The sequence below is a fragment of the Sapajus apella genome, unplaced genomic scaffold (genome assembly GCF_009761245.1).
Source record: "Sapajus apella isolate SASKATOON/1434 unplaced genomic scaffold, GSC_monkey_1.0 scaffold7, whole genome shotgun sequence".
In the NCBI taxonomy this organism is placed as follows: Eukaryota; Metazoa; Chordata; class Mammalia; order Primates; family Cebidae; genus Sapajus; species Sapajus apella.
In genome coordinates this window covers 35,656,431-35,670,642 of record NW_022436947.1, presented here as the reverse complement: position 1 = coordinate 35,670,642, position 14,212 = coordinate 35,656,431, and the positions used below count along the sequence as shown (strand labels likewise).

Genomic DNA, 14,212 nt, shown 5'->3' with positions numbered 1-14,212 from the left:
TCTAGAAATCACATGATTAAACTCTATCAGGGCCAAAAGTTTGACAGGCTGGGTCCATGATCTAAACAGCACCGTGATGGCAGTAGAGGAGATGTGAAGAGAGCCCCAGGCAGTCCCCGGAGTCTCAGCCCTTTACTATCTACGCTTGCCTGACAACACAAGGGCACAGACAGTGTCGAAGAGCCACAGGAGCACAGTCCACACTTCACTGCACCCCCACCAGAAATAAAGATATGCCAATACTCAGGTCACTTGTTCTTCCCCCACCGTCAGGCCTCTTCTAACTAACTCCAAATCTACTGATAAAACTCAGATTGACATAGCTATGACAAATGGACAATAGAAATTACTGTAACATAACTGAAGCTCGAAAAATATTCTGATGACTAAAAGTCAGCTCCAGGAAAGCTGTTACTATGTTCTCCTCTGCAGAGAAGTGGGCAACAGAAAAAACTGTTCCAATATTAATGAAGCAGCAACTACAAATTTAAATGGCAAGTAATTCAAATATTAAAATATAATGTACCTGGGGCATTTTCCATCTCAAGAAAAGGGTGCAGTTATTTCCAGAAATTAAACTTTGCCAAAAATGTCCTTACACGTAATGTTTGATTCAGAAACCTTCAACATGCAACACTGCAAGCTTATAATACCCCCAGACGAACTGAAATGAAGCTGGCTCAGCTCCCTCACCTGCAGACCCTGAAGGAGGAGGAGCACCTGCTTTCTGCCACTCAGTGGCCTCAGCTGCCATTCTTCTCACATATGCATCATCCACACACATCAAGATGTTTTCCGGCTTTATGTCAGTATGAATGATCTTGCACTTACTGTGTAGATAATCTAATCCTTGAAGGACCTGGACATAGCAAAATTAAGAGAGGAGATAAGCTATTAATACTCATTATATAATTTTTATTTATTTGAAAAGCATGTGATGCAATGACAGGCTACCAAGTTTCATAAACACAAAAGGATATTTAGTAAAAATCTCCCTCCCATGCCTACCCTCATTGGAATCCAGCTCTCCTTCCCATAAGCAACCAATGTATATCATTACAGAGATTATGCTTGTGTAAGCAAATGCATCTATATACCGTTGAACCTTGAAGGTTTGAACTGCATGGGTCCACTTATACACAGATGTTCTTCCACCTCTGCACTGAGACAGCAAGACCAACCCCTCAGCCTACTAAACATGAGGATGACGAGGATGAAGACCTTTATGATGATCGACTTGCACTTAATGAATAAATAGTAAACATAATCTTTTCCTGTCTTAACATGTTCTTTTCTCTAGCTTACTTTATTGTAACAATATGCTATATAACACACATACAAAATACATGTTAAACACCTGTTCATGTCATCGGGAAGGCTTCCGATCAACAGCAGAATATTAGTAGTTAAGCTTTGGTCAAGTCAAAAGTCAGACGTGGATTTTTAACTTCATTGGAAGGGGTTGGTCAGTGCCTCTAACCCTTGTGCTGTTCAAGCCTCAGCTGTGTATTTTTGTTCAGTAACAACTATATTCATGTATCATATAGCCCCTTTAGGTATACAATTTAACGGATTTCAGATGTGCAACTATCACCACTATTTAAATGACAACATATTCATTAGCATTCACTCCCCATCTCTCTCCTACCCCCTCTAACCCTTAGCAACCACTAACCTACTTGGTGATTCTGGACATTTCTTATAAATGGAATCATATAAAGTGTTTTTTTGTAACTGGCATAATGTTTTCAAGTCTGACTCTTGCGCAGCATGCATCAGTACTTCACCTAGTTTTACTACCAAATTGTATTCCACTGTATGGAGATACAACATTTTGTTTATCCATATACTTCATGAACATTCAGGTTATTTTCACTTTAGAGGCTATAAAAATAATGTGATGTACACTCCTGTATACATTTTTGTGTGAACATAATTTTTTTTAGACACAGTCTCACTCCGTCTCCAGGCTGGAGTGCAGTGGTGTGATCTCGGCTCACTGCAACCTCTGCCTCTCCGGTTCAAGCAATTCTCCTGCCTCACCCTCCCGAGTAGCTGGGACTACAGGTGCACACTACCACGCCCAGCTAATTTTTGTATTTTTAGTAGAGACGAGTTTCACCATGTTGGCCAGGATGGTCTCGATCTCTTGATCTCATGATCTGCCTGCCTTGGCCTCCCCAAAGTGCTGGGATTACAGGCGTGAGCCACTGTGCCCGGCAAACATACTTTTTTTGGGGGGAGGCGTATACACTTAGGAGTTACCATATTTAGGCCATATGGTACCTCTATATTTAGCCTTTTCATCACCTGCCAAAGTGTTTTCCACAGTAGCTGCACCATTTTACATTCCTATCAGCAGTGTATGATGGTTCCAATTCTTCATCCTAAACAACACCATTGGCCGGGTGTGGTGGCTCACGCCTGTAATCCAAGCACTTTGGAGGCCAAGGCGGGGGCAGATCACCTGAGGTCGGGAGTTCAAGACTAGCCTGACCAACATGGTGAAACCTCATCTTAAAAAAACAACAACAACAAAAAAAAAAAACACAACACCATATTTTTTACTTTAGTTACCCAAGTGGATATGGAGTATCTTGTTGTAGTTTTGATCTTTATTTCCCCATGGCTAATGATGTCCATACATTTTTAATATTGCAAGAAAAGGGGGCTTAATTTAAATAGAAAGAAAAAGCTTTGGTATCTAGACAACACTATAGCATTATACGAAAACAAAGTGATGTACCAAGATATTCATGTTTATCACATTAAAACAATCACAAACTTACAGAGTGTCAGTGACCTAAATACACAATGTTTTACTGTAATTATTTCCACTGAAGAAACTTTTTAATTTTTCCACAATTGAAATTTATTTTTACAATACAGATCATGTTCTCATATAAGCATTAGAAATTCCAAATGTTAAGCAAATATTATATCAATCACCATTCAAACAATGAATCAAATAGTCATTTTGTTCACAAGAGACAGAAAGTGTTGTATGCTTCGCGTCATCCAACACTGAACTATCCCCAGTTTAATCAACTCTTTATGTTATCAGGAAGGCATCTGATCAACAGTAGGCTATTAGTACGTAGCCTACTGTTAGCACAAGTTTAAAGCAGCATTATGAAGTGAGAGGGAACAAACATTTTAAAAGGAAAATGAAAATAGGAATATCTGTCTTTTAAACAGGATCAAAATCCCTACAAACATTTAAAACACTTTACCAAACAGAGTATTTTTACATAAATTCAATGAATGTGCATCAGCCAAGCTCCTATCACATGCCAATATTCCAAGTGTTTGATATTTAAAAGCTCCCAGGCTTCGTGTTGCTTACAGTCCTCACATCCTCACAGAGCTTACCAATTCAGGACAGGAAATGGGTATGAGGGGTCGGGGAAATGGTCAAAAAGAAACCAAGATGAATCATGAGCATGGCAAATATGATTTAATGAGATACTGACAAGTTCCTAGTAAGTACCAGAAAATAGATAAAACTAGGATAAGCTATTTTTTAAGACTTGATTTTTTGCCTTAGAATATTTACTGTTTTGGATAATACTTCAATTAGGATGTTTAAATTACATTTAAAATGTCAAGGCTGGACTCAGCCTTGCCTTGTAATCCCAGCACTTTGGGAGGCCGAGGTGGGCAGATCACAAGGTCAGGAAATCCAGACCATCCTGGCCAATATGGTGAAACCCCATCTACTAAAAATCCAAAAATTAACTGCGTGTGGTGCACATGCCTGTAACCCCGGCTACTTGGGAGTCTGAAGCACGAGAATCGCTTGAACCCAGGAGAGGCTGCAGTGAGACGAGATCGCGCCACTGCACTACAGCCTGGCAACAGGTAAGACTCTGTCTCAAAACAAGCAAACAAACAAACGAAAAGATCTTAATACTTGGTGCCAGCAGCAGGAGGCAGCAGAGATCCTTTGGCTGCCAGGAAAGCTGACATCAACCTAAACCCAGGTGGGCCAGGGACATGACTCTCAATCATCCAACTTAGGAAGCCAGTTCACACACATGAGGAACAGGTGCCAGGTTTCTCTGGGTAAAGTCAGACTTTGAGTTCAGCAGCAGTGCAGAAAAAAAGGCCAAGTCTAGGGCAGGGAGCTAGAAGCCCTGAGTCCAGTTCCAAATTAGCTATAGGCTCAAAGTTCCTTCTGTTCCCTGAACCTCAAATTCATCTTCACTTTAACGGGCTTGGTTAGAATGGTCTCAAAGCTTTCTTTCTGTACACCAACATTTGTGTCAGATACCATCTATTACTGTTGTTCACAACACAAATCTGCTCCTCTCCATCATGATTTGACTGAAATAGGTCCTGTAATCTTGCACATTAAGTGAGGGAACTGGCAAGAATAACGTGGAGACTCCTCTAAAGACTGTCTCCCTGGCCTTGCTCAGAGCCCAGAGCACAAGGCTTCCCCCAAAATTCTAAACTATAAAAAGAAATAGAGCAACTTTCCAAATTATGTTCTGCTACTGGTGATGAGTGGGGAATTTCTTCCTCCCACAACTCAACAAAGGACACAGGGCAGGGAGATTCTGTCTCCTACTCCGTGGGTAACAGAACCTAATGAAGCACCAGGGAAACCCACAAGGGCAGCCAGATGGGCTGGCAGAGGAAGGAGGCAGCACCAAGCAGTAGTCCTTCATTGAAGATATTAATTTTGTGGGTGTGGAGGTTCCCAGAGGGGCTCTCACAAGCCTAGAAAGTTTCCTGCTGGAAACGCTGAGGCTCCCGCTAGATTTCCTTTCCACAGTAAAAAGACAAGGCAGGTCCCACCGATTGCCTGCGAAAACCAAGATGTTAAACTGAAAGGAGAAGCTTGAAAATACCTGTTAAAATAAAAGAGGACAAGAGCCAAAAATTCAGGGGACAGCGTCCTTATCCGTATTGTCCTAAAATATCCTCTGCTCTTTCCTCCCATCTCTAACTGGTGAGAATTAATGAGAAAAGCCAGCAGCTGTACTTCTGAATGTCATCAGGAAGAAAGTTAAAGCTGCTGCGCCCAGCACTCCGACTGCACAAAGCAATGGGTCAGGAAAGCAGCTTAGCTCCCTTGAAATCAAGCCTGAGTAGAGGACTCAACATCCTGAGGAGAATTCCAAGTCAATACAGCATCGTGTGCACTACCATGCTGAACAAACCCAGTAATATCAAAATGTTTACCAATACTGGTTCAATCATGATAAACAGGGCCACTGAAAGAATTAAAATGGTAAATAAATACTAAGTGTAGACAAAATCAGCCAATGGTCCAGGCAAGAGGACCTACGGGGCACCACTGTGGCTCTTGGCACACTCAAGGGTTGCAACCCAAAGGGAGAGGTCTGGAAAAACACTGGGTTTTAAAGGTCCCATTTGGTTACACATTACAGCAGATAATTGTAACAATATTACAATTATCTACTTCATAAAGTCTAATGGCTATACTTTTTTTTTTTTTTTTTTTTTTGGAGCTGGAGTCTCACACTGTCGCCCAGGCTGGAGGGCAGTGATGCAATCTCGCCTCACTGCAATCTACACCTCCCGGGTTCAAGCAACTCTCCTGCTTCAGTCTCCAGAGTAGCTAGGACTAAAGGTACATGCCACCATGCCCGGCTAAGTTTTTCTATTTTAGTAGAGACGGGGTTTCACCATGTTGCCTAGGCTGGTCCCGAACTCCTGAGCACAAGCAATCCACCAGACTTGGCCTCCCAAAGTGCTAGCATTACAGGCGTGAGCCACCACATCCGGCCTAACAACTGTATTTTTAAACAATCTAATTACCAGCTCTACTCAAGAAAACCATTGACCACAGAAACACAACGGCATAATTTTTACAGACATATTACAATTCAATATCATCTCAATCTTTCTATGTAGGACATTTTACACTATCCTGCAGTGAAGAGCATGGATTCTGGAGTTACACCATCTATATTTAAATCCTGGATCCACCACAATTAACTATGGGACTCTGAGAAAGATACATATCCCCTCTGTGCAACACCTTAGGTAGAGTGAAGATAGTAACACCACTGGCCTCATAAGGTCACAGTGAGGACGAAATAGCATGACACAAACAAAGAACTTAAAACAATCAGTGCCCAAAGGAACACAGTAAGTGTGTTGTCATCATAGTAACAGAAAGAGTATTGATATAATTTTAAGGGGCCGGGTGCGGTGGCTCACGCTGGTAATCCCAGCACTTTGGGAGGCCAAGGTGGGCAGATCACGAAGTCAGGAGTTCGAGACCAGCATGACAAACATGGTGAAACCCAATTTCTACTAAAAATACAAAAATTAGCTGAGTGTGGTGGCATTCATTTCTAGTACCAGCTACTAGGGAGGCTGAGGCAGGAGAATCGCTTGAACTCAGGAGGCAGAGGTTGCAGTAAGCTGAGATCATGCCATTGCACTCCAGCTCCTGGGCAACAGAGCAAGACAACTTCCCGTCTCCTATAAAAAAAAAAAAAAAAAAAAAAAATCTATATCTATATCTATATATATATAGATATATCTATATATACATACATATACACACACACACACACACACACACACACACAAATTTTAAAATGCAGGGCTACATCTATAATTGTTAAGTTTTTTCACCAATGTAGCAAAATCACCAAAATGTGAGCCTTGCCCTTGGCAAGCTTCATTTAACTAATGGCAAGCAGCCATGTTCTTACAAGGTTTCTGTAAAGAGTAATGAACTAAACCATAAACTCTTTAAGTAAAACAATGGCTACCCTTTCAATTACACAAGAAAGTCAAAGCCACTTTAAAGAGCGCCAAAGAATTTTGAAGAAACCATCACCTGAGGTCCATCTTTTAATGTACTACAAATAATGACAACACAAATGTTTCCTTTTTCGGTGTTGGAAAAAATTAAGAGGTGGACATAAAACAGGCCTCAATAAAGTGACTAAAAAGACAAAAAACTAGGGTGCACAAACAGTCACAAGATTCCATGGTAAGGCCAGAGACGCAGCCACCAGGCAGACTTGAGAGTGGGCTACACACAGCACCCCAGGGCAATCAACAGAAGCCGCCAGGATGGCCTCCTTCTGCCACAGCACAGAGTCACCATGGCTAGCTACATCTAAGAACAGGGACAGCTAAGAGCTGATCAGAGGATTGACAATAGTATATAGAAAACCCAGAAACAGAAGCCGCCAGGATGGCCTCCTTCTGCCACAGCACAGAGTCACCATGGCTAGCTACATCTAAGAACAGGGACAGCTAAGAACTGATCAGAGGATTGACAATAGTGTATAGAAAACCCAGAAAAAGCAATTGATCCAATTCCATCATTACTTTTGAAAAATAAACAAGTGGCAATGTTTATCTGTCAGCCCTTTACATCACAGAAAGATCAGCCATTTTCTAGAGAATAAGGGAAACATCCCTTTTCCTTCATTTAAGGAAAGACAACCAAGATACTTCCTGGACATCTAATATATGAAGGAAGATACAAAGAGATGTGAAACTCAAAATACATGATCCTGGAGTTTAGGAGACATAATGGCTAATTTCTGTTACTATGATGGATGCTTCAGGTGTCCACCCTTATTTTTTATTTATTTATTTTTTTGAGACGGTCTTGCTCTGTTGCCCAAGCTAAAGTGCAGTGGTGTGACCTTAGCTCAATGCAACCTCCACCTCCCTGGTTCGAGCAATTCTCCTGCATCTGCCTCCTGAGTAGCTGAGACTACAGGCGTGCGCCACCACACCCGGCTAATTTTTGTATTTTTAGTAGAGACGGGATTTCACTATACTCATCAGGCTGGTCTGAACTCCTGACCTCATGATCCGCCTGCGTTAGTCTCCCAAAGTGCTGGGATTACAGGCGTAAGCCACCGCACTTGGCCCACCCCTATTCTTTATCTCTACAATCAAACTACAAATTATGCATTAGTCATTGGAGTTTACAAACGACAGAAGATGCTCACAGAGGCTAACTTGCTCAGGAGTACAAGACAGAATTGCCAACGCTACGATGTGAAATCAAGCCTGTCGCCAAAGCACGTTAATTCTTGCACTTTCTCTTATCCTAATGGTTATCAATGAGAAGAAACTGACAAAGGTCAGAGATATTTTTAATTGCCACAACCAGGAATGATGACAGCAGATACTGGCATCTGAAGGGTAGATGCTAGGGACGCTGCTAAACATCCCACTATGCATAGGGCAGTCTCACATAATCGCTATTTTCTGGTCTGAAGTGTCAGTAGAGCTAGGTTTGAGATGTGGCCTACACTTAGTTATGGGACCAAATGTGAGCCGAAGGCATTCCAAGGAGGAAAGGGATATCCCCCTCTTAACTAGGTACTCTGAGAAGCCTTGATCACAATGATGGGATTTGAGTTGAGTCTTAAAAAATGTGGGTAGAAAAGAAAGGATGGCATTTCTGGTAGCCTAGGACAAAAGAAATGATCTAAGATGTGGAGATAAAAAATGACAAGGTGCACTTAGGGGTCAAGACGATTATCATTAAGTACTTTCACTAAACTACCTAAAAAATAAAACCAGTAAAAATTTATGACTAAAAATTCTCGTAAATCTGTACATTATTATTATTATTATTATTATTATTATTATTTTTGAGACGGAGTTTCGCTCTTGTTACCCAGGCTGGAGTGCAATGGCGCGATCTCGGCTCACCGCAATCTCCGCCTCCTGGGTTCAGGCAATTCTCCTGCCTCAGCCTCCTGAGTCGCTGGGATTACAGGCACGCGCCACCATGACCAGCTGATTTTTTTTTGTATTTTTAGTAGAGACGGGGTTTCACCATGTTGACCAGGATGGTCTCGATCTCTTGACCTCGTGATCCACCAGCCTCGGCCTCCCACAGTGCTGGGATTACAGGGTTGAGCCACCGCGCCCGGCCAAATCTGTACATTATAAATGTTTGGGACATCTTTGAATATTCATTAAAAAAATGAGTAAGCTGGTAAACTCCAGAGTGAAATAGGGTACCTGAAGGACATTACTTTTGGTTTGCAAGGGGAAATACAGGCTGACACCACGTGACAGAAGATCTTAAACAGGTTCCCAGAAAAAAAAAGTGACTTAACTTCTACTGGACATAGGCCCAGTGCAATTCCAAACTTATTGCAGGCTCATAGTCAGTTTATTATATAAAACTCATTATATAATGGCAAGATGGTATATCCATGAGCTCTGAAGCCAGACTATCTGGGTTTGGATTCCTGCTCCACCACTTGGCGCTTTTTAAGCTACTTCCTAACTAAGGGCAAGATACTTAACCTCTCTGGGCTTCTGTTTCCACTTGATGAAATCAGGAAAGTAAAAATATCCATTTCATAGGGTTACTGTGAGGATTCAGTGAACTCAGCTACCACAAAGTACTCAATTATGCCTGGCACATACACTGAATTAACTATTTGCTACTATTCTCAGTACTATCTCTTATTACATCTTTACAATAAGCTAATAAGGAAGGTATCATTTTCGTTTTTTTTTTTTTTAAACAGACAGTCTTATTAAGTCACACAGGCTAGAGTACAGTGGCACCATCATGGCTCAATCGCAGCCTTGACCTCTTGGGCTCAAGTGATCCTCAGACCTCAGCCTCCCAAGTAGCTGGGACCACAGGTGGATGCCATCACACCCGGCTAATTTTTAAATTTTTGTTGTAGAGACAGAGTCTTACGATGTTGCCCAGGCTGGTCTTGAACTCTTGGCCTCAAACAATCCTCCCACCTCAACCTTCCAAAGTGCTGGGATTACAGGCGTGAGCCTCCACACCCAGCTGGTATCATTATTACTCCCGCTTTTATTGATAATAAAATTGTGGTTTACAGAAGGTAGGTAACCTAGCCAAAACCCTTTGGTGAAAGTAGGGTATATTTGATTCCAAACCCAAGCTCTTAATAATTGCATACATTGCTTCATGAAGGCCAAGAACATATAAAGCTTTAGTAAGCAGGCAATGGGCAGCCACTTAAGGGTTCTAAATGGGAATATGAGTCATTAAAGCAAGGTTTCACTGGCAATAGAAGGGAGAATAAACTGGAACAGCGACCAGGAATTGGATGGGCTGTACGCATGCAGAGTCAAGCGAAGCCCGTAAAAAGGTACTGGCTGGAGGTGATAAGGGCCTGAACTAAGAACAACAGCAGTAGAAAGAGAAAGAACACCGAGAGTAACACACATGGCACAGGAGAGTTCCACAGGTGGGTTCCTGGGGAAGCATAGCAAGTGACAGAGCAAGGAGAGTAACTGGAACATGATCAGCTATCCCTGACTCCTAAGGTGAAGAAGTTCTACGGTGAAAAGATACTAAGAAATACTAAGAAAACTGGCCTGCTCTGGCTTATGCTGGGAAATGACTTAATTGTGACAATCTGCAATGAAAAAATCTTCCTAGCACTACCCAGGAGAAAGAAATACTGAATCCACAGGCTGAATCAAAGGGATTAAATGGAAATCTCAGGTAAAAAGATTATTAACTAGAATACGTAATTTCTTGAACAATTTACTATACTCAAAGTTTTACGTAAACTAAGGGGGGAAAAATCCAAATTCCATCACAGTTTTCTTAAGTAAAGATGGGTTCACACACACAAAACCAAAACCAAACCAAAGTTCCATTAACACTGCATATAACAACAATGTGCAGACCACATGACAGAAAAAAATTTTCATCATCAATTTTTCTGGACTAAAGAAATAATGCAAGAGATCTTTCTAAATTTCCACACAAGACAGGGTACATGAATTACAGTGAGGATAACACATGCATTGGCCAGGTGTGGTGGCTTATGTCTACAATCCTAGCAACTCTGGGTGGCTGGGGTAGGAAGATTGCTTGAGTCCAGGAGTGGACTCAAGAGACCGGCCTTAACAACATAGTGAAACCCTGTCTCTACAAAAAATAAAAATTAGTTGGCATGGTAGTGCATGCCTGCAGTCCCAGATACTCCGGAGGCTGACCTGGGAGGATCACTTGAGCCCAGGAGGTGAAGGCTGCTGTGAGCTGCGATTGACCACTGCACTCCAGCCTGGGTAACAGAGCAAGACCCTGCCTTGAAAAACAAAACCAAGTACACACAGTAACTTATTAAATCTTTGGTTCATTCAACAAGGATGCAATGAGGTTCCACAGAACCTCATATTTTCATCTTTCAATTTACAGACTCCTTCAACTTGCTAAGGTTAGATTTTGTTTTCCTTCTCCAGAATATAAAATAAACATCAATCTGCTCATCTGCAAATTTACCTTCTTTTTCTTTTTCTTTTTTTGAGATGGAGTCTTACTCTGTTGTCCAGGATGAAATGTAGTGGCATACAATGTCATAATCTCAGCTCAAACTCTGCCTCCCGGGTTCAAGCAATTCTGCCTCAGCCTCCCAAGTAACTGCAATTCCATGTGCCTGCCATCACATCCAGCTAATTCTTGTATTTTTAGTAGAGACGGTCTTTCACCATGTTGGCCAGGCTGGTCTCAAACTCCTGACCTCATGATCTGCCCACAATGGCCTCCCAAAGTGCTGGGATTACAGGTGTGAGCCACTGCACACAGCCAAATTCACCTTCTTCCATACTAAGCCTAAATGGTGGTGTGGTCAGTCACTTAAGGCCACAGCAGGTTCCTCTGAAAGCATGAGGTTCTAGGAAATGATGGAGCATGTGGGAAATACACGCAGGCAGCTATTTCTGAAATTATTCAGTATTTGTTAGAATACGTAATTCCTTTAATATTTTCAAGATTTATAAAAAATAATTAGGAGATTCTTCCCAAGTTTTAACAATATAGTGTGTTTTTTTCAGTTTAGAGTTGCTGCTAAATGTTACAAATAATACAGAAGTATTGTTTAGGGATCAAATAATTCCAGTTAACATACTAACTTCTACCCTTACCAAAAAACCTTTTTTTAGGAGACAAGAGTTTTGCTCTTTCACCAGGGTGGAGTGCAGTGGTGTGATCTTGGCTCACTGCAACCTCCAACTACCCGGTTCAAGTGATTCTCCTGCTTCAGCCTCCCAAGTAGCTGGGATTACAGGCATACCCCACCACACCCAGCTAATTTTTTTGTATTTTTAGTAGAGACAGGGTTTCACTCTGTTGGCTAAGATGGTCTCGATCTCCCGACATTGTGATCTGCTCACCTCGGCCTCCCAAAGTGCTGGGATTACAGGTGTGAGCCACCGGCACCCAGCCACCACATAACCTCTTCTACATTAAAGTTGTTCATTTGAGATATGAGCCTGTCAAAATAATGAATAAAAGTGCCACTATCTGAAATCCAAGGGCAAGCAGATATAGTACTAAATAAAAGTTAGGCACAAATCCAGAAGCACCTCGATCCAACTGACATAGGAGACAACACAGTGAGCTTCTCTCTCTCCAGCCCCTCTTTTCAAGTAACATCTGTAATGTTAGAGAACAAGCTGCCAATTTTCCATACAAGGCTGGGCACAGTGGTTCATGCCTGTAATCCTAGCACTTTGGAAAGCAGAGGCAGGCAGACTGCCTGAGCTCAGGCGTTTGAGGCCTCCCTGGATAACATGGTGAAACCCAGTCTCTACTAAAAATAAAAAAATTAGCTGGACATGGTGGCAGGCACCTGTAGTCCCAGCTACTCGGGAGGATGAGGCGAAGGATGCAATGAGCTGAGGCTGCGCCACTGCACAATCTGCCGTCCAGCCTGGGTGACACAGCGAGACTCAATCTCCAAAAATAAATAAATTAATTAATTAATTTAACTGAATTAAATAAAACAACTTCTGTACAAAAGGAAAAAGTAAAGAGATGAACACACAGGCAGGCTAAACAAAGTGATCTGCGCACAAATTCAACAGAAATATCAAAGATGCTTTTGCTACACAAATCTAAACTTCAAAATTTTTAAAGGCAATGAGTAGAAAACAAGCTGATTCCATGCAGAAAACTAGACTGGGCAAACACTGCTAATTAGGAGAATGTTTACTATCGCATCGTCTCTAAGCCTGACCCTAGCTGAGTGTTTTCTTCTGGAAGGGCAACTAAACAATACACCTATCTAATACGGTAATTATTATATGAGTTAAACATTTCTATTTTTCCCCAGGTTTACTGAGGTACAACTGACAATAAAAACTGAATATATTAGTAGTATACTACATGTCTAGAAATATGTGTCACTGTGAAATGATTACCACAGAACAGCTAATTAACCTAACCCATTATGACACATGGACTGTTTGTGTGCATGATGAAAACATTCAAGATCTACTCTGTTAACAAATTCCAAATATACAATAATGTTAGCTATAGTCATCATGCTGTACATTAGAGCCCCAAAATGTAACCACCTTATAACTGAAACGTTGCGCACAACTCTTCGATTATCTATTATTTACTCTGTAAGAATACTTAGTAAATAAACACAATAAGTTCTTTCTTCTAAATTACTTCCTAATGAACTAAGCGGCATGTTTTATTGTAAAGATACTGAACAAAAACAATGCGACTGTACCACATAATTCCTTTAAAAAATGACATGCAAAAACACATACCCAATAATTACATATTGCTTCCTTCACAACACAAAATATCATTAAATAAATATTAATTGGCTTAGAGTTCAAAATGTTATACACTGATACATATGATATATATATATATTCTTAAATGACATTCATGTTGAAAGCCTGCCAATTAGGTACTAGTGCCTAGGGGTTGCTGTCAAAAGCCTCACCTGTCGAATTATACTCTTCACACAACGTACTGGGAGGCCTTGATAGTTGGACTTGATGATCCATTTGAGGAGATGGTGACCAAGCACTTCGAAGACCATGCAGACATCTGGGACACGGTTAAGGATCATTTGGGGATATGTGGCCTGGAGTGAGGCAGTTCAATTGAAAGCAGCATCGTTGTGTCACTTGCAAAGCATGCATTCATTCATTCATTCATTCATTCATTTATTTAGACGGGGTTTCACCATGTTGGTCAGTCTGGTCTTGAACTCCCAACCTCAGGTGATCCACCCGCCTTGGCCTCCAAAGTGCTTGGATTACAGGCGTGAGCCACCATGCCCAGCCCTTGCAAAGCATTTATTACTTTATAAAATACAACATCAACACTGGCAACAAGAACTGACATTACTAAGTACAGATGTTTCCCAGTACCTCAGGGAACTGGTTCCAGGACCACTCTCAGTTTATCAATATCCACATATGCTTGCCTCGTCAA

The 14,212-nt window shown here is 41.4% G+C and overlaps 1 protein-coding gene across 12 annotated transcripts in view; it reads right to left on the bottom strand.

Annotated features, from left to right (window-relative positions):
- Positions 1–14,212, bottom strand: part of SRPK2 (SRSF protein kinase 2) — a 270,433-nt gene that overhangs the window by 33,358 nt on the left and 222,863 nt on the right. For all 12 annotated transcript variants that reach the window (XM_032275728.1, XM_032275724.1, XM_032275727.1 and 9 more), the window contains 2 exons: positions 13,716–13,822; positions 694–859 (listed from right to left, as the gene is read on the bottom strand). In XM_032275728.1, the coding sequence (XP_032131619.1) occupies positions 694–859; positions 13,716–13,822 (273 nt within the window). The remainder of the gene's footprint in view (positions 1–693; positions 860–13,715; positions 13,823–14,212) is intronic.